The sequence below is a fragment of the Rhodnius prolixus genome, unplaced genomic scaffold (genome assembly GCF_049639745.1).
Source record: "Rhodnius prolixus isolate KJV_2025 unplaced genomic scaffold, Rpr scaffold_13, whole genome shotgun sequence".
Taxonomy (NCBI): Eukaryota; Metazoa; Arthropoda; class Insecta; order Hemiptera; family Reduviidae; genus Rhodnius; species Rhodnius prolixus.
Window position 1 is genome coordinate 10,646,862 of NW_027411583.1, and position 22,674 is coordinate 10,669,535.

The 22,674-nt window shown below is 31.8% G+C and overlaps 2 protein-coding genes across 5 annotated transcripts in view; one reads left to right on the forward strand and one right to left on the reverse strand.

The window, feature by feature from the left end:
* Positions 1 to 1,064: 1,064 nt before the first annotated feature.
* The window catches only part of LOC141448117 (synaptic vesicle glycoprotein 2B-like), a 31,244-nt gene continuing 9,634 nt past the window's right edge, over positions 1,065 to 22,674 (reverse strand). The window contains exons 1-13 of one of the 4 annotated variants that reach the window (XM_074116225.1): positions 20,681 to 21,323; positions 20,239 to 20,499; positions 17,070 to 17,217; positions 13,228 to 13,281; positions 10,747 to 10,908; positions 10,087 to 10,249; positions 9,076 to 9,197; positions 8,231 to 8,469; positions 7,940 to 8,124; positions 6,449 to 6,693; positions 6,200 to 6,359; positions 5,241 to 5,368; positions 1,065 to 2,330 (exon numbers count right to left, since the gene is read on the reverse strand). In XM_074116225.1, the coding sequence (XP_073972326.1) occupies positions 2,275 to 2,330; positions 5,241 to 5,368; positions 6,200 to 6,359; positions 6,449 to 6,693; positions 7,940 to 8,124; positions 8,231 to 8,469; positions 9,076 to 9,197; positions 10,087 to 10,249; positions 10,747 to 10,908; positions 13,228 to 13,281; positions 17,070 to 17,073 (1,518 nt within the window). In that variant the 5' untranslated portion in view covers positions 17,074 to 17,217; positions 20,239 to 20,499; positions 20,681 to 21,323 and the 3' untranslated portion in view covers positions 1,065 to 2,274. Of the gene's footprint in view, positions 2,331 to 5,240; positions 5,369 to 6,199; positions 6,360 to 6,448; positions 6,694 to 7,939; positions 8,125 to 8,230; positions 8,470 to 9,075; positions 9,198 to 10,086; positions 10,250 to 10,746; positions 10,909 to 13,227; positions 13,282 to 17,069; positions 17,218 to 20,238; positions 21,324 to 22,674 lie in introns of those variants that run through there. The other 3 variants (XM_074116224.1, XM_074116222.1, XM_074116223.1) reach the window with 3 other exon arrangements.
* Positions 15,012 to 22,674, forward strand: part of lovit (loss of visual transmission) — a 32,608-nt gene continuing 24,945 nt past the window's right edge. The window contains exon 1 of the mRNA XM_074116192.1: positions 15,012 to 15,106. The gene's annotated coding sequence lies outside the window, so the exon portion shown is untranslated. The remainder of the gene's footprint in view (positions 15,107 to 22,674) is intronic.

Below are 22,674 nucleotides of genomic sequence, written 5' to 3' on the forward strand. Positions count from 1 at the left end.
TCAGCTGTGTAGTCTCTTAATAGTCTTAACATACGAGACCATTTAATTCTAGCAGCCAGACAAATCTAAGATTGTGCCGACAACATGTAAATCGAGAAGTTTTCAAAAAAGTAACAGAAATATTTGTTCTGGGAAAAGGCAGTTAATTTCATGACGAATAATATTATTGGTACGGGTTCTTTTTTACTGGTCTCTAGGTGCCAGACATCTCAGGCCTAGGCAATTGTGATGCTGGTTCAATGATGCCATTTTTTCCTCCTCCATAAAGACTTAGTGTTTATTTATTTGTGAAGAGAAAAGGCTTTTCCTAGTTGTAATTCTTGCAGTTCTAGTAGGACAGGTTCTAGCTACTGGGGGATATATTATTTCGTCCATTGCAGGATGTTCGGAACTCCCTAAGAGGCCGTCTATCAGCCAAAATTAAAATAGCAAACAGGTTTTTCCGACACATTGGATCCACTAGGCACTAGGGTTAAAAGAGGTTACTTGGAGTTTCTTATAGTTTTTCGTCTTTACAGAACGTTTTTAAGTTTTTGTTCTGGTGAAAAATAAAGTATAAAAGCAACAAGATTCAACATCTATTTCTCCTAGAACAAGAAAGACTAAAATTTAAGGGTTACCTTTATCTCTGCTTACTCCTTACAATTTTTGCATTCCAGCTGTATTACTCACACAAAATAATGAATTTGTTTTCGTAATTTTTTGCTTTATATTTCCCAAATAAATTATTTTTCTAAAACACCAAAAAAAAGGTCAATTTTTTTCTGAGACAGTTAAAAAAAAAAAATGCAAGGAATATCATTTGAATGTGAAGTCTCCAGATGAAACCCGAAGACTACTTAATATCAAACGTAAATATTTACAATCTACTCTTTCAAAACTGGATTTTCTCCTGACTGGATGAAAATCCCAAATAGGAGAGCATAAATAATAAAACCTAAACATTTACTTTGATCAAAAAATTAATCAATCCCAGTCAATTTTAGAGTTACGAATAGAAAAAAAAAGGAATAATTTATTAACAGAAACAAAATAAAAGGCTCAAAGCAGTGGAAAACAATAAATAACAAAAGATAGGTTTTATTTACAAAAATATATACGATATATAGAAAACTAAGAATTAATACGCTAAACTTAGGAAAAGTAATCAAATATCATGAATTAGGACATAAATATCAATACATAACACAGAAATCAGTCAAATGAACGAAACAAAATAAGGATAATCTGAAGAACAGATTTTAGGTTGTAACAACTAAAGCCAATGTCCCAATTTTGTGGATATAAAGGCTTAATTTAAGGAACTTTTCTTTATAAAAAAAAAAAAATCCTAAAAGCAATGAAAACGTTATTATTCCCGCGCCGCATTAAGAAACTTAATGGTGTATAATATTAAAATATAATAATTATAATAAAAGAACAAATGCTTAATTATTTTTAGGTACCACTAGATACAATATAAAAGAAAATATCTACAAATAAATATCACAATCAATAAAAGAAATCTCCTTAAATCATCAACAACATCAAACAAAAAATAATAATGTCTCATCAGATCAATATTTTTTTTTTTTTTAGAGCAACTTTTAGAAAATATTCAAATAAAAGTTTCCTGAAATAAATTTATAGAAACAAAAAATCAGCCTTTATGAAAAATCTTCTTTGAAATTCAAAAGTATTTGAAGAAGTTTTCCAGGTATAATTTATAATTGTTTATTAGGTCTCTTAAATTGTCGCATCCAAAACATAATAAAGGTCTTATAATAAAACACACATAGCATATTTCTTGTTGCTTATCTCAGCGAGGAAAATTATCTTAATTTATGAGCTCAAATAAAATAAATTCTGAAATTGCAACTTAAATATTATGTAACATAAGAGAGGAAAATGAAGATAAGGAACAGTTTCTTTAAAATAATTTTTCTTTACTCTTATATAACTTTTTTTTTTTCAAAAAAATTTTCTTCAGTCTTTTTTTTTTATGGACTCTTATAGTATAATTATGCACACGTGTTTTTCTCTTGGTGATTATGTTTGATGCAAATCACAAATTGCGTTTTACGTACCACAATTTGACGTTAACTTTTAGAACATTTTCTTTTCTCTTTGTAACAACTACTTTTACATAATTCTTTAGTAGAAAATTACTGTATATAAATAAATAAATAAATAAATAAAAATTAAGGAGGTAACAATTTTTTTTTTTTTTGTACCTTACAACTTCGCATAATATTTTCTTGATCATCATTTCTCTCCCCCAAAAAAAACATTAAATTAAAGGTAATTTTTTTTTCGTTTTATTGGTAAAAAACAAGTAGCTATACCGCTCACTGAAACCAAACAAAAAAGAAGGAAATATTAACTTGGTTAACATTAAAAAGCAAGATTACGGTTCTGTATAAGACTGAAGTGACAGCAAATAAGACTGGAGAACTCCTAGGCGTCAACCGTTTCTAGTCAATGGCTGGGGTATCATCATGATTAGCCCTAAAATATGTTTTTGGGAAGCAATGGTTTTTACTTGTAAATTCATTTTATTGGAAAAAAGAAGGTCCAATTAAAGAGATCTAAACGTACCACTTTGAGAATGAGGCACTAATTTGTCTTTACAAAGTTCTTTATTGCAAAGACATTTTAAAATTGGTTCAAAAACCAAACTTGGCTCTCTCTCGTCCTTCTTCGTACAGGCGCAGAGAGAATATTAGACGTTAAAGGGTCTCGTTTTCTTGCATGTTAGTGCTAATCATGTTAGTGTATTGCATATATAAGTTATAAGTTAGTATATTTCATATATAAGCGTTTAATTAGATACTCTCAAGTGTAACACTTGGAAAAATTTAACAAAAACTTACAGTTTAAAATGTTAAGTATAAGGGTTGATTAAACGCCAAAAGGTACACAAATCAGCAAGCACCCAACATTTCATTAATTCTTCATTAATATTTAAGTAATTTTACTGCATTAATTTTCATTAATATTTTTTAGAATTTATTAGATGTCACAGACCCTTATGCTGGCCATTTTCGTCTACAAAATATTTGTTCAAGTAGCACTGTAGATTGACTGTAATATCTAGTTATTTATAATAATCAAACTATTAAATACAGGTTAAAAAGAAAAACGTTATAAAAAATAAAAAAAAATTATGAGGCTAAAAAATTCAAAACTTTTTTTTATAAAAAAAAATGTAATATGTAATATAAAGTAAATAAGATATGTATATTTTTAGGACAGCTAATTATTCCAGTATTTTACTATAAGTAAAATTAGGGGGACTAAATTAAATTACAATTGAGAAATCAATAATTGTTGTTGAATAATCTACTTGTTATTAACTGTGTGTTATTTGTGCTCACGAATATTTCGGTAAGACGAATTCAAGACAGTAGCCTACTCTAACTTTGTCTTTTTCTACTTTAACATGCATGTACATATGTGTGATTTATCTTAATTATAACAAAAAAATATAAATGAAGTGGCCAGCATAAGGGTCTGTGACATCTAATAAATTCTAAAAAATATTAATGAAAATTAATGCAGTAAAATTACTTAAATATTAATGAAGAATTAATGAAATGTTGGGTGCTTGCTGATTTGTGTACCTTTTGGCGTTTAATCAACCCTTATACTTAACATTTTAAACTGTAAGTTTTTGTTAAAGAGATTTTTGTACCTTTTGGATAGATTTTCCTTTTTGTCTATTTTACAAAGTTACATATCTGCTTTACAGAATTTTTTAAATTTGGAATAAGCAATTCTATCATTATAACCTGATAAGATGGTAAGTCGGAACCGTAACTACCACTAGAGAGATCTTTTTAAAGAATGATTATCGTTAAGGTCCCCCAAACCATCCTCAGTAACAACTTTTTTTGAAAAAGCGTTTTGAATAAAATAGGAAGGTATTTGTGCGTAAATAGCAAAATTAAACTGCGATTTCATTACTTCCTTTTAAGAGGAGTAAGAAAAATAAACTGCGATTGCAGTACTTCTAGGCAAAGAGGCAAAGATTTTTTAATCGAACGACAATTCATTGATTTAAATCGGTTCACTCATTGATAATTTAAACGATTGCAGTACTTCCTCTTAGTAGGTGCAAGAGCATCAGCAATGTAGAGGAGCTTTAACCACTTATTCGAGCTGAATTTTATCAAAATCGGACTAAGCGTTATAGAAATATTGGTAATAATAGTTTTAGAAAGGGCCTTATTTGGGTGGGGCAAACTCCCCTCCTTATGAGACACGGCGTCGAGACCTTTATAGTGCAAATCTGTACAAAATTTCGATTCGAATGACATTTCATTCATGAAAATCGGTTCACGTGTCGATAATTTGAAACGATTCCTATACTTCCCCTTAACAAGTGTAAGAGCTGATTGCCGCTTTAATGTTACGTAGGGGAGCCCTAACCCTATCATCCTACCAAATTTTATCAAAATCGGGCTAAGATTTACAGAGTAATTAGTAATAATAATTTTGGAGGGGGCCTTACATAAAGGGGGCTAACTCCTCTCCCATTCGATGTACAGGATCGAGACCCTCAAAAGGCACATCTACATAAAATTCCGAATCGAATGACACCTCATTCATGAAAATCGGTTCACGCGTTTAGGCGCTACGTTGTTTACAAAAAAGGTAACAAGAAGAAGAAGAACAACAACAACAACAACAACAAGAACAAGAACAAGAACATTTTTTGAAAAAGCCGTTTTTGCTCATTTTCAGCAACTTTTTTCTCGAAACCTATTAGATCTGGGTGGTTGCAAAAAAATTACAGCTATAAAGGAGGGTTTGCCCTATATTTTAAAGAAAATTTGGGAATTTTATCTTTTATAGAAAAAGAGAAAAAAATTGTCAAAGTTGGGTGTTTTTCAACGTTACGCTTTTTCGTGCAGTTTTTGACGATCAACCCTTATACAACTGTCCTACCGGACAGTTTTAATAGGAGCTCAAGGATCAGGCTACTTTTGGGGAAAGACCTTCAAGTGCATGAGTCCTTTTTCGCTGTCCTGACATTATGCTCAGGCTCAGCGTCCTCGGCAGCCTCATATAAATTAACAATTATTAATTAAAAAAGACCACTAACAAATCTTCGTAACCAAACTTGGCTCTCTCTCATCCTTCTTTGTACAGGCGCAGAGACAATATTAGACGTTAAAGGGTTTCATTTTCTTGCATGTTAATGTATTGCAAGACATAAGTTATAATAACATATAAACATTACTTAATTGATAACTTACAAAAAAGACAAGCGCTAATCATTACGATTGGGATGGCACAATTTAAATCAATCAAGTAACCAAATACTAAATTTCCAGTGAGTGCACCCATTCGTCCGAAACATAAAGATAATCCTGAGGCCATGGTCCTGAAAAAGAGATGAGAAATAAGAAATTATCTTGGATATATCAAATAATAATAACTTAATTAACGTGTGAAATATTATTATTTCTAAATGTTGCAATAATAGTCTACTCATAGGTCAGATTTGATAGATTTGAGAGTTTATGCTAAGAAACTAGATAACCCAAATGGAAGTTGGTTAGTCACTAATCCTTATAAGATCCTGGCTTTCCTGAGGTTTGAATAACTTGTATCAACTTGGGTAACTGAGTGTCCTGTAACTGATTGCCCAATCTTCATTGAACCTAGGACTTGTAGAGATGCCTTTCTTTTTTGCGTACGCACAAACCAACTCCAGCTCATTACGCAAACATTTTTATTGAACATTCCAATCAGTCCAAGAACGTTTGAGAAAACCCGAGCCATAAAGCCGAGGTGAACACCTCGTGTGCGCGCAACTAAATGACTTGTAAGGTTCTTGACTTTCATTGGACAATTTAATTTTGGAATGTTTTCAAAATTTAAAAAAATTAAATAGGTTTAGAGTGATTACTTGTAAAATGTTTGTTGACTTGACTTAGTCGGAAATAAAGTCTTTATGCCTAACTACCAATTAGGTGCCGCTGACGGGACGGAAGCACTCAGTTCACTATTAATATTTTTCTACCAAATAATATATAACTACACGCGGGATTCGAACTGGAGATCTTCCACTAACAAATCCACGCTTCATAACTACTACAACCCTGCTCCAGCAGTAGTAAGAATGTAATAAGTAGGAATTAGGTGTTGGAATTTATATAGCAACATAAATGTTTCTGGGATATACATGACATTCAATTTCTCACATAAATACCTGACATTTGTTGGGAACAGATCAACCAAGGCACAGTAAAGTGTTACCACTGCTAAAGATGAGAACGCTTCGAATATACCTGACAGTATCAAATTCTGTATAGAGTTTTGTACAAAATACATTCCAGCGGTCACAATGGCAGCAACAATGACGCAAGTAACTATAAAATAAAATGAAATAATACAATTATTTTAGTTTGTAATTAAAAAATAATAATAATATAATCAATATAAGTGGAAAGTAACGTACTTATAAAAAATTTTGGCCCAAGTCTTTTTACACAAAGCGGAAGCCATAAACTTGTAGGAATACAAGCTAAACCAATGATTAGTGTGTTCTTAAATACTTGACTGTTCACTTCAGACGTACAACCTGGTTCGGATAAGAACACCTTAGATACTTCGCACACTGAAGTGCTCATATTTGGATGTAAACTTTCAAAATGTTCAAATCTGGAGAATAACTCAGGAAACCACATCATTAGAGTGTAATAGCTGTGGACCACAAAAATAAGAGTGATTAAGAATTGACCTAGATTTTTGCTTGTAATATAAATTTAAAAATATTAATTGCGAGGGAATTGTACTTTTCGAGAGTTTAATTTGTGTTCAATTCATGCCCAAACGAGTGTAGCAAGTATAGCATCTTGATCAAGCGTGTGTTAACACTTCCTTCAAGTTTCAACTAAAACATTTTTTCTGCAATCGTCACAATAATTCAAGAGGCAAAACACTAAACTTAATCGAAAAGGCTACCCGCACTAGGTTCGGTAGGTTATTAAATATAGATTATTGGATTCATTCAAGCTTTAAAATTATAAAGTTTAAGAAGGAAATTAAAATGGCCAGCACATATTTTTAATCAATCATCAATATTGATGTTTGCCGTTCTTAAGATTACATTTTTTAAATAACTGACATGACGGGAATCTTGATGTTGATTAGTTATACGCAGAAGCGTACTCTTTACTAGAAAAGTCTCTTTAAGATCTTCCTAAAGGGACCTGTCAAGGTTAGCTGTATCGAAAAACTTTGCCTCCTGAGAGAGCATCTACAGGGTGGGCGACTCATCGCTGCGGAACCGCAGTAAATATTGGCGAAGAGAGACGAAACTCCTTACAATTTCCAAGGAGAACGCGCTTATTATGCTGGCAAACGATTCCTTAAGTTTGGCTCCTGAAAAATCAAAGTTTTTGCTGGCCTCTGCCCAGAATGATACAGAACGGATACGTGCTGTTTTCTACGGTGAGGGGGGGCACAGTGGACCCACGTATCACCTGAGATCAAATTCGAGATCCCCCAATTCTAAATTACAGTAGATAACTACTGTCAGATTAGTAAGTTAGTATTGTGTAAGTTATTTGTAAGTTATCTGCAATCGATTAGAGTTTAGTACTTTTCATAGCAAAAAATTCACTCAGTTACGTAATGTTAGACCCAGTTTGTATGAAAGTTGGTTTGTATTGGTTACTTATACATAATATTAAATCTATTATTGTATTGATAAATAATTATTAAATGATCTCATAAATTTTAATATTTTATTATTTTGCGGGCACGATTAATGTAGAAAATCGAAAACTTTCAATTAACCACACAGAAATGGTGCCAAAACAGCAAAATTGAAATTTAAACTTCCATTATTAAATTTAGAATAATAATGAGCCCACCCTTTTATTTAACTATTACAGAAAAAGAAAAATTCAACAAATAAAAGAATTTAAATAAATTAAAAACTTACGCTGCAAGTAGGCAATACGAGATGAAGCAAATCAATAAAGTGCTCTTAAGATGCTGCCCTTGAAATAGAAACTTAACTTGGGCCTTGAAATTGGCTAATGTAGATTTTAAGGTCTTTTTTGGTCTGTTTACAGTATTATTATTTACTCCTATTATACTGATTCCTTTATCGCCTAAACTTTGGATCTGTAATTGTTTAAAAAGAAAAGAATATTTATTAGTAAATGTTGATCGGTTAAATTTTAATAAAAAGCCAAAGTATGAAGAAAGAAAACAAAAAGAATTCACTAACCGCATATTGAATATAATGATTTCCAGTATTTTTAGTGTACATATATCTTAATACTTCCAAGGCGCGCTCAGCATCACCAGCTTCCATTAGAAATTTGGGACTTTCTGGGAAAGTATAAGCCCACACTCCTAACATCATCAAAGGTGTGGCCGTACATGCTATGAAGGCATTCCAAGAGCTATATATGAAGTACAGGCTTTCGTAGCGAAATTTTAACGGTATAACTAACCAAGCGATACCTGAAAGCAAAACAAAAAAAAATAGACATTTTTATTGCCATAAGCAAATTTGATGAGGGTACCAAATAAAGCTAACAAAATAAAAAAAACCAACGGCGAACCCAACCAACAATTGGTTGGACACAACTATCCACTTCTTATAGTCTTAAAAGACAAGTCAACTTTCCATAATCGATATCAAATAAATTCAATTTTGTATGAAATCACAACATATCTTCCGCACAGACACAACATCTTCTTACTAAAATTAACTCCGGATTGTCGAGAATCGATTGAGCGCATGGGCTCATGGAAGATTTCCAGTCACCAAGAGAAACTAGTAAGAAATCTTCCGGCTCAAAAATATCACTTATATAATCCCTTCATCCATTCTTTAAACCAAACTACCACTCTTGAATGTGTTCATTCAACACCCGAGATAATCATCTGGTGTCATAAGACGGATCCATGTTAAGCAATCCTCCGATATCAGCCAACTGATCCTATTATTCTCCGAAAATTGGGACCATTTTAAATTGTCTTATAATAATTAATAGCACGTTAAAGATTAAGAATAATTTAATTTAAACAACTTAGATTTTTTCTTTTTAATATAAAGAAACTCACAGGGAAGTCCAATAATTCCAGCGGTCCACCAAGATTCCATGAAACAGAGTACTTTTTCTCGATATTTCATTGGCTGGAATTCGCCTAAATATGGCAAAGACAAGCCGAGAGCTCCAGCAAGGCTGTAAACATAAAATATACCTCTTTATGTTGTAATTATCAATGTATTGATAATTAAATTTTAAAACTCTTAAAGGTTAGTACAATTTAAAAAAAAAAAAAAAAGTCTGAAATCATTAACTTGTGAAAGTTAGTTGTAATCAGAGTGAAGTCAAATGAAATAATTATTTGCAATTTTCTCTATTTAAGATAATTTTTATTTCTCTTACAATCCAATACATCCTGGCTTGTAGTAACCACACATTATTATAGAGGACACCTTGAAATTATGGACAATCTGTCCAAGTGTTCAAAATCAAAGATTTTGAGTTAAAAGTAAATATTTCGGTCCACAATCCTAGGGCTGCTATACGATACTGGTTATGTAGTCCCGATAGAACTATGCCAGTTTGCCGTAAGTACTATTAGGCACCACAGCCTCCTTTTTTTTCCAAATCTGCAAGTTTTACCACAATTTCTTGTCATGCAACAGAACGGCTGAAGGGGAACTGTTCTGTCAGTGAGCACCCTTCAGTTGAAGTAAAATCTGTACCAGTCTCACTCAAGCAAACGGTAAGGCTCATATTGTTTTAGTAAATCACGATTTTGTTAATGAACCCAATCTTCGTCGCTAAAAGATTACTATTATTGGAACACATGAAGTGGGCATAGTTCCATGTCTATTAAATATAGTCACCCCTCTTTTATGACGTCCAGTCTCTATTCATAAATCGTTACTAGTCTCAACATGCCAAAGATCTTACCACACCACAATCTAGCCGGCAAACAAATATCCTAACCTTTCACAAATATAGTAACAGAGCTGCCTGACTGATTAAATAAAATGCAAATTCATGGTAAGGTATCCAAAAAAATGGATAGAAAAATTTAAAAAAAAAAAATAGTTCTTACCAAAAACCATTTACGGTTCGCAGAAAGACGAACAAAGTGAAGTATTGAGACACGCTGGAAAGAAGTGAAGTAAATCCAGCCAGAAATATTGAAACAGTATAGACCCATTTACGGCCAACAACATCAGCTAAGGCTCCCCAAAAAAATGAGCCAAATACAATACCTGTGGTGCGCAGAAAATGTTAAAATATTTCAAAATTTTATGTTTATAAAAATCGCTACAAACTAAAATTATATTCAATTATACCGGTCAACCAGTAATCATTAAATTAAAAAGTTTTTGTTACATATTTCATTCATTTTAATATTTAAGACAAATACATTACACAAAAAACCCATTTAATCGAATTTACCGGGAAATATTCCAAATAAATCCCCAGATAGTGGCTCAGCTAAATAATGTGATTTTTTTCGATTTTGAATCGTGGTGGTTGTTCACATACAACACATCAATTTATAAAAACCATTTTTTTTGTACTCACGGTATCTTCACACTTCAAACTCAAAATCAAAAATGTTATTTCAATAAAATAAAGTAAACGCCTATTTTTTTTAGGCGAAGCTTAACGTCCAACTACCAATTCGGGTGTCGTGGACGGTGTTATCTCAATACTTTCTTTTTATAAAAGTGTAAAGAATATGTAGTAAAAGGTAACTAACCTATACTTGGTAAAGCATTTAGAAAACCAGCATCACTAGATGACATATCAAAATCACATTTGGCTGATGGTATTATGAAAGATATAACTGTCATCTCCATGGCAATACATGAATATCCTATGCCAATCAGAAGGAATAGTAATAGGTGGAACTTTCCAAAACCTATAAATGAAAAATATTTCTAGGATTATAATAAATAAATGTTGCAATGTTTTTACTAGTAAAGTAAAGTAATCGCCTTTTTTCTTTTCAGGTGGGGCTTAACGATCAATAACCAACAATTTGCCCATTATTCATCAAATTTTCTTTTCTTTGTTAATTTCTTTAATACTCTTATTTTATTGACATCTTATTTTTCAAATGTTGCGAAATCTAAATTAGCGGCAAGGCACGAACGTTATTTTCGCAGCACAAAAACCGTTAAAAGTAATTGAATGAAACATTTAAAAAAAAATGAAATATTTCACCGTTTTCTCAACATTCGGTCCTGGGAGGATGGGAATTTGAAAAGCAGATTAAAAAAAAAAATGTTGAAGAGATATTGCGAGTAAAGATCTCTTGTTTAGCTCAAGCTGGAGAAGGTTGAAACTGTGGTGTAATTAACATTCCATATTTCAGGACGACAAACAAACATTTAGCCACAAAGCACATGATTAATATGAATTAGACACAGATAGTAATTTACCAGCTTTGTTAATCATAAACAACTTCGTTCATTTATTTTTTTTATTATTTTTTTAAATTTATTTTGTTATTTACAATCTGTATAATTCACTATACAATAAGTAAATAGGGAGATAGAAGTATAGAGGCGTGAAAGGCAGGAGGAAAGAAACTGCCCAGCGGCAGCACTTTCTACAGGATATTAATTTTAGTGCTTCAGACTGCGAGGAAGTCGCGGGGCCACTGACGATTCAGTCGGCGAGGAGGATTGTCAGGAATGTCAGAGGAGGCGAGAGACTGTACTAGAGGATTTGAGCAAGTAGAGAGAGCAGTATGGAATTTTTGTCAGGAATGTCAGAGGAGGCGAGAGACTGTACTAGAGGATTTGAGCAAGTAGAGAGAGCAGTATGGAATTTTTGGTATTTAGCCTTGGCTAATTGGTGTCTGAAGGGGATGTTGAGGTCGTTGTGTAGAGTGAGGTTAGTCACGTAGAAAGGAGCGTCAGCTATCTGTCGAATTACTTTTGATTGAAATGTCTGTACAGTCCGTACGTTTGTTGGTTTGGCTGAACCACACAGCTCTAGTCCTGTAAGTCCACATAGGTTTGAGGATAGTACTGTATATTAATCGTTTGAGTTCTATGGGTAATTTGGAGCGTCGTCCAAGAAGTCTGTAAAGCAGTTTCGCACGTTTCGTCATTGCTTGTCTTTTAAGTCTAGTGTGTGTTCGTTCATTAGCATTGCCAAATAAATGGCAGCAAAAAAATAAAATCCTTAAATGTAATGGCACGATTTATTTAGATTTTTTTGAATCTACGTAATGGCAAGGAAGTAGAGGAAACGTTTCATATCACACATTTCCTTTATGGACGGAATCTCCAAATAGTAAATTTTCAGTAAAATTTTAAACCATATTAAACGAAATAACTTTTCAATTTGGGCGAGATGTAAGAGATTTTACTTGGCCATCTTTGTTTTTAACTTTTTCATAAATAAAAATGACGAAAAACAAAAACTAATCGTATCAACTGATTTGTTATTAATTAACATTTAAACCAATAATGGAAAACTACTTCATCTATAGTTTAATTAAAAAGAAATAATAAGTTGACACTTGAAATCATATCTTTATTTAGTGCAAGGCTTTTTGGAATTATTGTTTTTTAAAGTTAGAAAAGTGCCGTACACTTTCAAGTGGGGCACTGATATGGTCGTAAAAGCAAATATTTTTATTTATTTATCATACATGACTTCAGAAAAAATTATAATAAAATAAAAAAAAGCTACGATTTTTATTTTAATTGGTATGCATTACTAATTACCAGTTATTATTTATAACTCCCGTTATCTAAATTAGGCTATACTTCACATCGCGTCAAAATACTTATGACTCTTCACTGACTGACGTAGAGAGTACTCAACACCTTAACCGACAAGAATTTAGCAAACGTTCTTTCTCATTAGCAAAACTTTAAAGAGTCGTTAAGAACTAGCCATCTAAATTGCACAGAATCACATTTCTGAGTCCTATTTAAAGTTACGAAATAAGGGTGAAGCATTACAGGAACACAACATCTAAAGCCCCCAACCTATTGTGTTAGAGACGCCTTTAATTCTATTCCCACTTATTGTAAGTTCTGTTTCAAAATTAACCATAAGAACCTAGAAAACTTATGTATTGTCACAAAAATGTATTTGAGAGTGAGTAGCAATATAAAATAAATAAACTTTCGCAATTACGAAGCTAAGATAGAATTTGTTAATTATAAATATTCATATTCTCGAAAAAGAAGAAGAAGAAATAAATCTGAAACTATACCTGCTTCAGTAAGGGCATTTTCTAATTCCAGATTACTCTGCTTCAAGTCAGCGTCTGTAAAAAAAACAAGGAAAACATACAAAATTATCTGCTTCAAGTTAGTGTTTGTAAAGAAAACTTTAAACAATTATTCTCACAATAAATTATAAAATATTTTATTATTTATTGTAGTACATACACTAAATACCACACTAGATTTTCCTCTACTATCTGTAGTTGGATTGTTATTATATTAGACGGAAAATTCCAGCTTAAAACAATAACTTTGAAATTAAACTAAAATAATACAGTACAACCTCGATTAACCGGGATTCGGATTAACCGGGATCATGTTGGGTCATCATAAGAACACCTGGATCGGCGCCGAAACTAAAGTTAATTTTCGGTGGCGACAGGAAAATTTTTACAGTCTTCCGATGTAACATAATTGTAGGCGTGGCAGCAACTCTTTTATACCTGATTTTCTTGAAGGGTCATTATGTATGTATGTAAAAAATAAAGAAAAGGATTGCCGTCTAAGATAAGAGTTGATCTCTGGGACGAAACGGCTTTTTATTTTACGTATTTTCACATAGGCACCTTATTGATGAGTCTACCTACGCACCTGTATATAATACATATATACTTATATACATTCATAGGTACAAATGTACTATGTAATACTATGTATTCGGTTTAACCGGGATTTCAGTTTTCCGAGGTGGGTATAGCCAGAGGTCAGCCCGGTTAATCGAGGCTCTACTGTACTGGCATATTTAAAAAGTACTTTAAGAAAACTAGCAAAAATTTAAAAAAAATATTTCATCCGTGTTAGCTTGATTATTAATTTCTTCTAAGTAAAGAATGTATCGGAAATCGTGTCAAATTTTTGATTACCAGATCTATCCATTTTGAAATCTCCGCGGAGTCCACAAAAAAAAAAAGTGGTTTTTACAAAATGGTAAAAATATACATGGGTGCTCTCAAAAAAAGTCGATGGAAGTTTAAACTACATATTTCGTTTACGTAAACTCACAGAAAATTTGATGCCAAATTCCTGTAACGGGGAACTGTAAAAAAAAAAGATGCTGGACGGATTTTATATCTTTTTTGTGATTTGTGCGCACTAATTTAGATACGAAATTTGTTTTATTAAAGGGGAACTACTTTCCTAAATCCATTCACATTATCTTAATTAGAGGAAGCCATCCATCCCCTCACTATGTCCGGGATTGGCACTAGGAAGTGGCTACTCTGACGGCTCTTTTCTCCTCCCAGATCATTAAATTTCTCGTATATTTTAATTTGAGGAGTAGAGAGTCACACATGATAGATGAGAATTCCATTTATTTATTTAATTACTTTACAGGCTATCTTGATCACTGAAACTAGAGGTAATGTACACTGAAAGGGTGTCAAAATTTATAAAAGAGCCTAAAATTTGATTAATAATAATTGATGTACGAGGAAAATAAAGTTTCACATCTAAATCTCTTTAACCGTTTTCCTTAAATAATACTAATCAAACGTATGTTCCCGAAAATTTCAAATAACTAAAAAGTCCTTGAAAAAAAGTATGAAATATAAGGATGTTGAAAACTATATTTCCCATCGGATTTTAAGATTAACAGTGCGTGCAATGAATCGGCATTTGTTCTCAGCACTGAAATATTTAATGAAATATAATCAAGGTAAACCGAGTGCAATATTTTATTTTTTTTTTTATTACACAAATCCTAAGCATCTTTTATTTATTTATTATTTTTTGTATGTGCATTGAAAAAACCGGTTTCTTAAAATAAAAAAAAAAGAACTATGAGTATATTTTTCGATTGAATGCCTAATGGATGAAACCAGTTCAGTAAATGTTAGAGAAGAAGTAACAGGTCCTCTCACTCAAGTAAGCTTAAAATTATTTTTTCATTTCTTATTATTGGTTTTTAACAAACTTGTAACTTATTTCACCATCACTGATTGGAGGTAACGTGGGTTAAAAAAAAATTTAGTAATGTGTTCAATTTTTACATCAGATTTTAAAATTGTTTTTGGGGAAGTCATTCGTTAATAATAAGTAACAGTTTTTACTAGCCATCAGTTTTGATAAATACAAGTATCAAATCACTAATTACCAGATATCAAATAGCAAATTAGGGAAAGGAACAATCCATTATCACAAGTATGTATTAGTAATTTTTAATTATACTCTCCATAAGTGGTTCGTTTTGTTTTTGTTTTAATTTTTGTTTGATTGTTACTATAATTATTCTCCCTTTATTAAAAACCAAAGAAAAAAGAACTAATTGAGTTTCTAAAAAATTCCATTAATGTCTTAGAACAGGCCCCAGTGTCACCCGCGGCTCACTCATTAAAATTAAATAAATTCAAATCTATTACGACTAGGAGTTTTGTTAAACAATTTATTACTGTTCCATTATTTTTGGTGACTGAATCATAGTTTTCAATAGGATGAAAAATTAACTGCCAGTTTCAGTCATTATAAACCGAGCTTTCGACCTAGGGACAAAGGCAATCTTCAGGGCTAAAATTACAATATACAGTTTTACATCATTAGAGGGTTGTTCTGTCCTGTCTTGTCTGTTCATGGACTCTTCTTGATTCGAATTGGCTTTCGTCTTGTTCATTATTTTTGGTGACTGAAACCATGAGACAGACAAGACGAGAAGACATACCTAACCCTCTAATGATGTAAAACAGTATAATTGTAAATTAGCCCTGAAGATGACCCTAGTCCCTAGGTCGAAAAGCTCGGCGAAATAAAGTTTATAATTGAATGAAACTGGCAATAATTTTTCATCCTATTTAAACAATTTATTTAAATTAACTAATACTTTTCAAAAATAATTTCTTTATTAATAAGAACAGATGTTTAATATAGTTTTAAATTTAAAAATATTGCTGCTATCTTCCTCATTAAAACAATCAGCTGAGTAGGAGCCATTTTTCAAGTGAAGAAAATAAATAAAAATGTAGACAAAATAAAATCCCCAAATGGAAGAGTTACAGAGAGGAAGAATAAAAAAAAGAAATCCCGATTCAGTACTGAGCTACTTCCGGCTGATTTTGAAGCAAAACCTATTACAACTTTTGGTGACTTCCAGAAAAAAAAGATATGTATCAATATTGAACTTTATCCATTTTTAATTTAAGGTAGGTAATTAAAAATCACTCTAAAAGATAAACCACCAATACCAACTTAGTAATACCAAAACGTTTTGGGGGTTCGGTAAAGCTCAAAAAAAAGTATATTTGAAAATTATTTTCACGGGAAGTGCGGCTACAATGAATAGCTTTTACGAGTTTCCTGTATTACGAGTTCGAGATAGTCAACGAACAAAAATAATTCATTTTAACCAAAACACGACTCTCTGGTTAGTGTTACCATTCTGAAAGATTTTTTTTTTGCTTTTCTTTGAAAATTTGATGATACCGAATAATTCCTTAGATTTAGTAACAATCTTCTCTCCCTGCTACACGACTTACGTGTACTTATTTTTTATTAAGAACATTTATATTTTCTAATTATTGTTTACGATGCTTACCATATGAAAGTTAAGAAACAAGAAGAAGTTTTTTTGACATACAATAGCAACTTTTAAAGGAAGATATGGATTAGATTAACCTAAAGACTAACAGATAGAAGAATAAAGAAGGCTCTGTTATAGACTAGTATTTTTTGTAAATTTTCTTTAAAGTAAAATATAGACAACAAAGTACAGATTTATAGCTTATGTTGATACTTTTATGTACATCATGTATGTAAATGTTGTACATAATGTAACTATGAATATATTATCCTATATTATTAAAAAAATTAATTAATTAATTAAAAAATGCATACTTACTCATGATTCTCTAGTAGCAGTAGATATAATAATTTTTTTCAAAAAAACTAATTTGATTAGTTCAATTTTAAAGCTAATTCAACGAAAATTTCTTGCAGACAACTTGAACATTAGTTGTTGAATGATCACCAACCTCTTTTTATCCCATCTGAAATACCATATAATGAGATTACAAAAATAAGGGGTACACCTCCTCCAAATCGACGTCACCATGTTTATCTTGTATTTATTCTCTAAAAGTTTTATTACAATTGTTTGATTTAAATATGCATTAGATAACGACTACACTATAATTTTTTCTTTCTTTTCTATCCATCTTATTATTTTGCTTAATTATTATTTCATCATTTAAAACGTAATTAGTTTTATTTCAGTTGAATATTTGTATAATGATAAAAATTTAGTAAGCTTTTTTTTGTTCGTTTAAATATATTACTTTCAACTGAAATGGATGGATTGTATGATTTTCATTTATTACAGTGTAAGTAGTTAATAGCTCATTTTTTTTGAGGGAGGATTCTTTTTTCCTAAACAAATATATACTAAAATTCAGAATGGCATCTCTTTATATATTTAAAAAATATATAAACGTGTGAAAGCAAACAGCTTCTGTCTGGTTAAAAAAAAAAAAAGTAAATAAAAAGAACAAAAAAATGAGTTTGTATTGCTAGATTAGCTTGAATTCATACTTCCGTATTTGTCAGTGATGCTGCAGCAAAGACGGTAGGTACTGTTGCTAATCAAGTGTACGAATCAAGTGTAAGTAGGGCCGGATTTTCCTCTAGGCTAACTAGGCTTCAGCCTAGGGCCTCAAGATCAAGAGGGGCCTACATTCAAATTGTTAGAAAAATTAAAATAATTAAAATTTTAATTATTTCTCATTTTAATTTACAAACTTAAAAATGGGAGGTGAAAGGGCCTTATAAGTGGTATAGCCTAGGGCCTCTTTTCATCTAAATCCGGCCTTGAGTGTAAGTCGTAAGAATGAGTTCACAACACTACTTTGTTGCTTTAAGAGGTCTCGGTTCGATCTCTTGAAGAAAGGACTAAAACTTGTTTTATTAATTCAAATAGGGTTCAATCTCGAACCAAAATATTGGAAAAATTTCGAAGTTCGACACCACGAAAAAAATTGGATGGGAAACCCCACACTTTCTCTTACATTAAAACTACATAAATTTTCTTCACCTTTCAAATTTCTAAAATATATTTTAATTTTTTCTAATACTGTATATTTTATAGGACCGTATATTATACTGAAATGAAACAAAGGGAAGTGATACATCCTTCTTTTCCCAGATCTTCCCTAAAACGAATTATCCTAGAAAAAATATAAACGTTTTAAAACGTCTACGTAAGTTTATAAACGAATTTTAGGGAAAACGTATTAAAAAAAAAATGTAAAACTCCATTTCCTTGGTACATAGTATCGAAACTACATCATCGTTCAAACCTCCACGAAAAACATTAGTTATGGAATTTTTGAAACTTCTTGATAGTATTTAAGTAATAGAAAAGTACAAATCACTGAATTAGCACTTTAATGATAAGGCTAACCATTACCCCTCTTCTTCAAAAAGGGCCCTTACAATACAATTTCTCTGAAAACCGTTTTAAGAGTATCACGTTTAAAGATATTCGTTGGGTACGTTTTTGAGAAAATTTCAAAAAAAAAAGTGAAAAAGCTATTTAGGAAAGTGGTGCCGCTAGCGGTCAACTCATTTGATCGCAAAAAATTCTGAATTCTTAAAAATGAATTATAAAGTTGAATTTGATGAGTTTTTACACAAAGACAATCACAGAGCTCTGTAGAGGGATATGGGCCTGACACTTCAGAGAGCTTGTGAACTTCGAGGTTATCACAGCCTAACACACCACAAACTACACTTAACAGGCCAAATCTAGCTCGCCAAAAGTACATTTGCACAAGACAATATTTTTAAAATTAAAAAATTAACATTTAAAGACGACATTTAATATAAAAATACAAATACTGCAATTAAGGGTACCACAGAAGATCTATTTGTATTTAGTGAACCGACGAACTCTAGCTCACCAACTCACATACACAATCACGCACATTTACTCAACAGATTAAAGACGGCTAGTCTTTATAATTAAGGATGCCACAATAGATCTTTTAGATCCTAGTGGATTTTAGCATTATTAAGCCTCTCTCGACAATCTATAATAATCTACCAAGTTACACAGACACCTTATACAGATTATTTACTAAAAACTACTTTTTCGTACTCCTTTTTGTAAGAAATATTTAGATTACAGCAGTAATTTGGGAAGAATTAATGGAGAGAATAGATAGAAGAAAATGGCCTTGAAAATCAGCATCTGAGATTATTATACTGTGTTTATACAATGACGTGTTTCAGACGACTGCTGAGAAAAAAAAAAAAAATCACAGAGCGTCTGAGATTAACACTGCATTATATAATTCAGAAATTTCTTTGAGGTATATCAATAATTTAAATACATTTTTTTTAAATATATTGAATATATTGAGAAAAAAATGAATTCTTTTCTCACTTTAGATTTTTTCTTTCTTTTACTTTGGTTTGAAAAAGAATTGAAAGAAATAAAAACTACAAAATACAAAAGTTTTGAGATTCTTTACATACATTTGAAAAATATTTTGAGCGATTTCATTCACATTTATGATCTCTAAGAATAAATAAATATAAAAATACTTCCGTAAGTTCCAAAATCGTATTTACGCATGCGTACGAACTTATTCAGAAATACTGATCCGATCGTTAAAGAATTATTTAGTTTATAAAAGAGATTTAAATAGCTTGATTGTTAATGAAGCAACATATAGATCTCGTCGTTACACTAATGGGCATTAAAACTACTTTTAGTATTGATTCAAACGTTTAGAGGTAACTAAACCCAAAGCAAATGTCATCCTACACCACTAAACATGCTGAAACACTGCTATGACCTCAAATAACTCAAACGAACTGTTTCCGCCCTAACAGCATCCACTACAGAATGCGCTTACGAGGATCGGGAACGTCTTATAACAACTCAAAATTGCAAATTCAGAATACTTAGCTAATTGCTTTATTAAAAAAAAAATAAATAATCGTCAATGTTTCAAATCAGTTTTCTTCAGTGGGTTTTCTAAAGCACAAGTATTTATAAATAAACTTACTTGCTTTTTTTTTTTCTTTCTTTCACTCGGAGACTTGATTTTTTCCATCTTGCATATAGTTAAAGAATCCTAGAATAAACGAAGAATAGAATTCTTTTCCACCTTTCCTATCCGAAATCCATCTTAGGTGATAAACTCCGCCTCCACAACAGTATCTTAATCCTGAATAATGATGTTACTTTTTTAACCTTCCTCATGATAAATACTAGGTTGTAATTGTTCAAGATATATAGCAAATATTTCCCTCAGTCTTGACAGTACCTATGACAGAAAGTGTTATAATTAAATTCAAAAATCTTATAGAATAAACTGGTACAACTTCAGACCCTATTTTTTGGGCTTTATCCTTAAAAACCTAAACGAACCCTTCTTGTATTGAACTTGAACAAGCTCGGATCACTATTTTATGATAAGTAAAGATCCGGGTATTTCCTACACTTACGTACACAACCTACTGGCAGAATCATAATAGCTCCGTGTTAAAGTAGCAAATTGAAGTTTAATCAACGAATTTACAATTAAGTGATAATCTCAATAAAAAGAATGAACATGATCAGAGTTTGAAATTCTGAAACGCTGACAACTGAATGATAACCTAAATAATTAACTGGGTTAATGCAACAAAATGGAGGGAAAGACATAAACTTCATCCAAATAAAAAGAAAATGTACATTAAATTATCAATTATTTGATAAAAACAAAATAAAATACAAAAATAACCTAGCTAACACAAAATTATTAAAACATAAAATAAATATAGAAATAATTTGTTAAAAATAAAAAGAAAAACAGTGACGTAATTAAATGATTCACCAAAGAACAGTAAGAAACATATGATCAGTCTTAATAGAGATATTATAAACTGGGACTCTCTAGAAAATAAACAATAGATAAGAAAAGAAAGAATGAAACAAACGGTAACCTAGAGATATAAAAAAAATGAAATCTAGAGACTCCGTAAACTCTAGAGATGATCATTTTCTAGAGATGAGTGCAGAGCAGAGATGATGACAAAACTAATAAGTGGGGACATAATTTTCTTAATTTTAATGGCTTGCTTTGAATGAGTACACTTCATATATGAGAAATTATCTAAGAGATTATATAATTTTTGTTGTTTGTTTAATGTTGTACTATCTTTATATCTATTTACCTATCTTTTATTAAAAAAAAACACGCGTTCACAAAACCAAACAAACCTTGAGTTTGGAATGTTCTGGTTAAATCAAAATATGTACATATGTATGTTCTGTGCACAGCAGCAAATTGTAACAAACATTTCTTTCGAAGGAAAACTAACAAGATAACTAACAGTTGGGCAAGATTACTTTATTTATGTACTTTATTTATTGTGTAATTATGCCAAAATTTTAATTCGCAAATTATTTAGGAACCGTTAAAAATAAACCTTCGTAAAATAAACTAATAGCTTTTCATTTTGTTAGCAGTATTTGGTTTTTTTCTTTCTCTTATTGCAAAAAGGATGTACTGCGATCGAAAAGATTTTAGAGTTTCTGTGGTTTGGAGGACTAGGGCTTTACAGAAGAGAACCAAGCGATCTTCGGAGATCTGTTAGCATCAGCACACGAAGATAAAGAGTAGTACCCCAAAATCAGCTGTGGATGTCCTACTAGATCTGGCGTAATTATACATGTTTATTCAAGGAGAAACCAGGGTCATGTCTCTCAGGCGCCTGCGACTCATGCTCCCGTTATTAGACGATATTCGAATGGTACATAACCTAAAAAGAGTTGCTTCGGAACCGATTTTGGGCATGCCTAGTGATCTTATGGTCCCGACGCACCACTTTGGAAGTAATTTCTGAACCGTAACACCGGCCAGTTTTCAATGAACTGGTTGACCACCGTTGCAGTGTGAGCGTGTCTCGAGGTTTCTGAGACATGGAATGAATAGGAGCTTGTATTTATAGCTGGTGGCTGACTACCAATATTTAGATTGGCTTAAACGAAGATATTCAGTCTTCAAAACGGAAGTTAGGCCTAGAAAAAAACCTGAAAGAACTCTAGATGAAAAGAGGAATGTCATTAGTCCGACTATTAGACGGTAATCAAAGCATACCAAGTTTAACTGTATAATAGCCCTCACTGAGGTGGGCAACCCTAACACGCTTACACAACAAGATGGCCGACGAATAGGCCTGGCACTAACGAACTTTTCAAGGATCTGGAATCCTCCTGAAGCGTATCCAGGGATGTATCCAGTGTTAAAGCCCAGAAGCACCTCTGAAGCCTAGTGGTACAAGAACATTAAGAAAAGCGAAAGAATTAATTGAAAAATGTCGATCGGCAGACTTGCTTTAATTAAGGTAATATGGCTTTAAATGTTATTGTGGCTTTGCTGAGTGAGCATGCTTGCTTAGAGAGAGAACATGCAGCCTATAGGATCTGGTCGACGGTGGTCATTGCAGGTACTTCT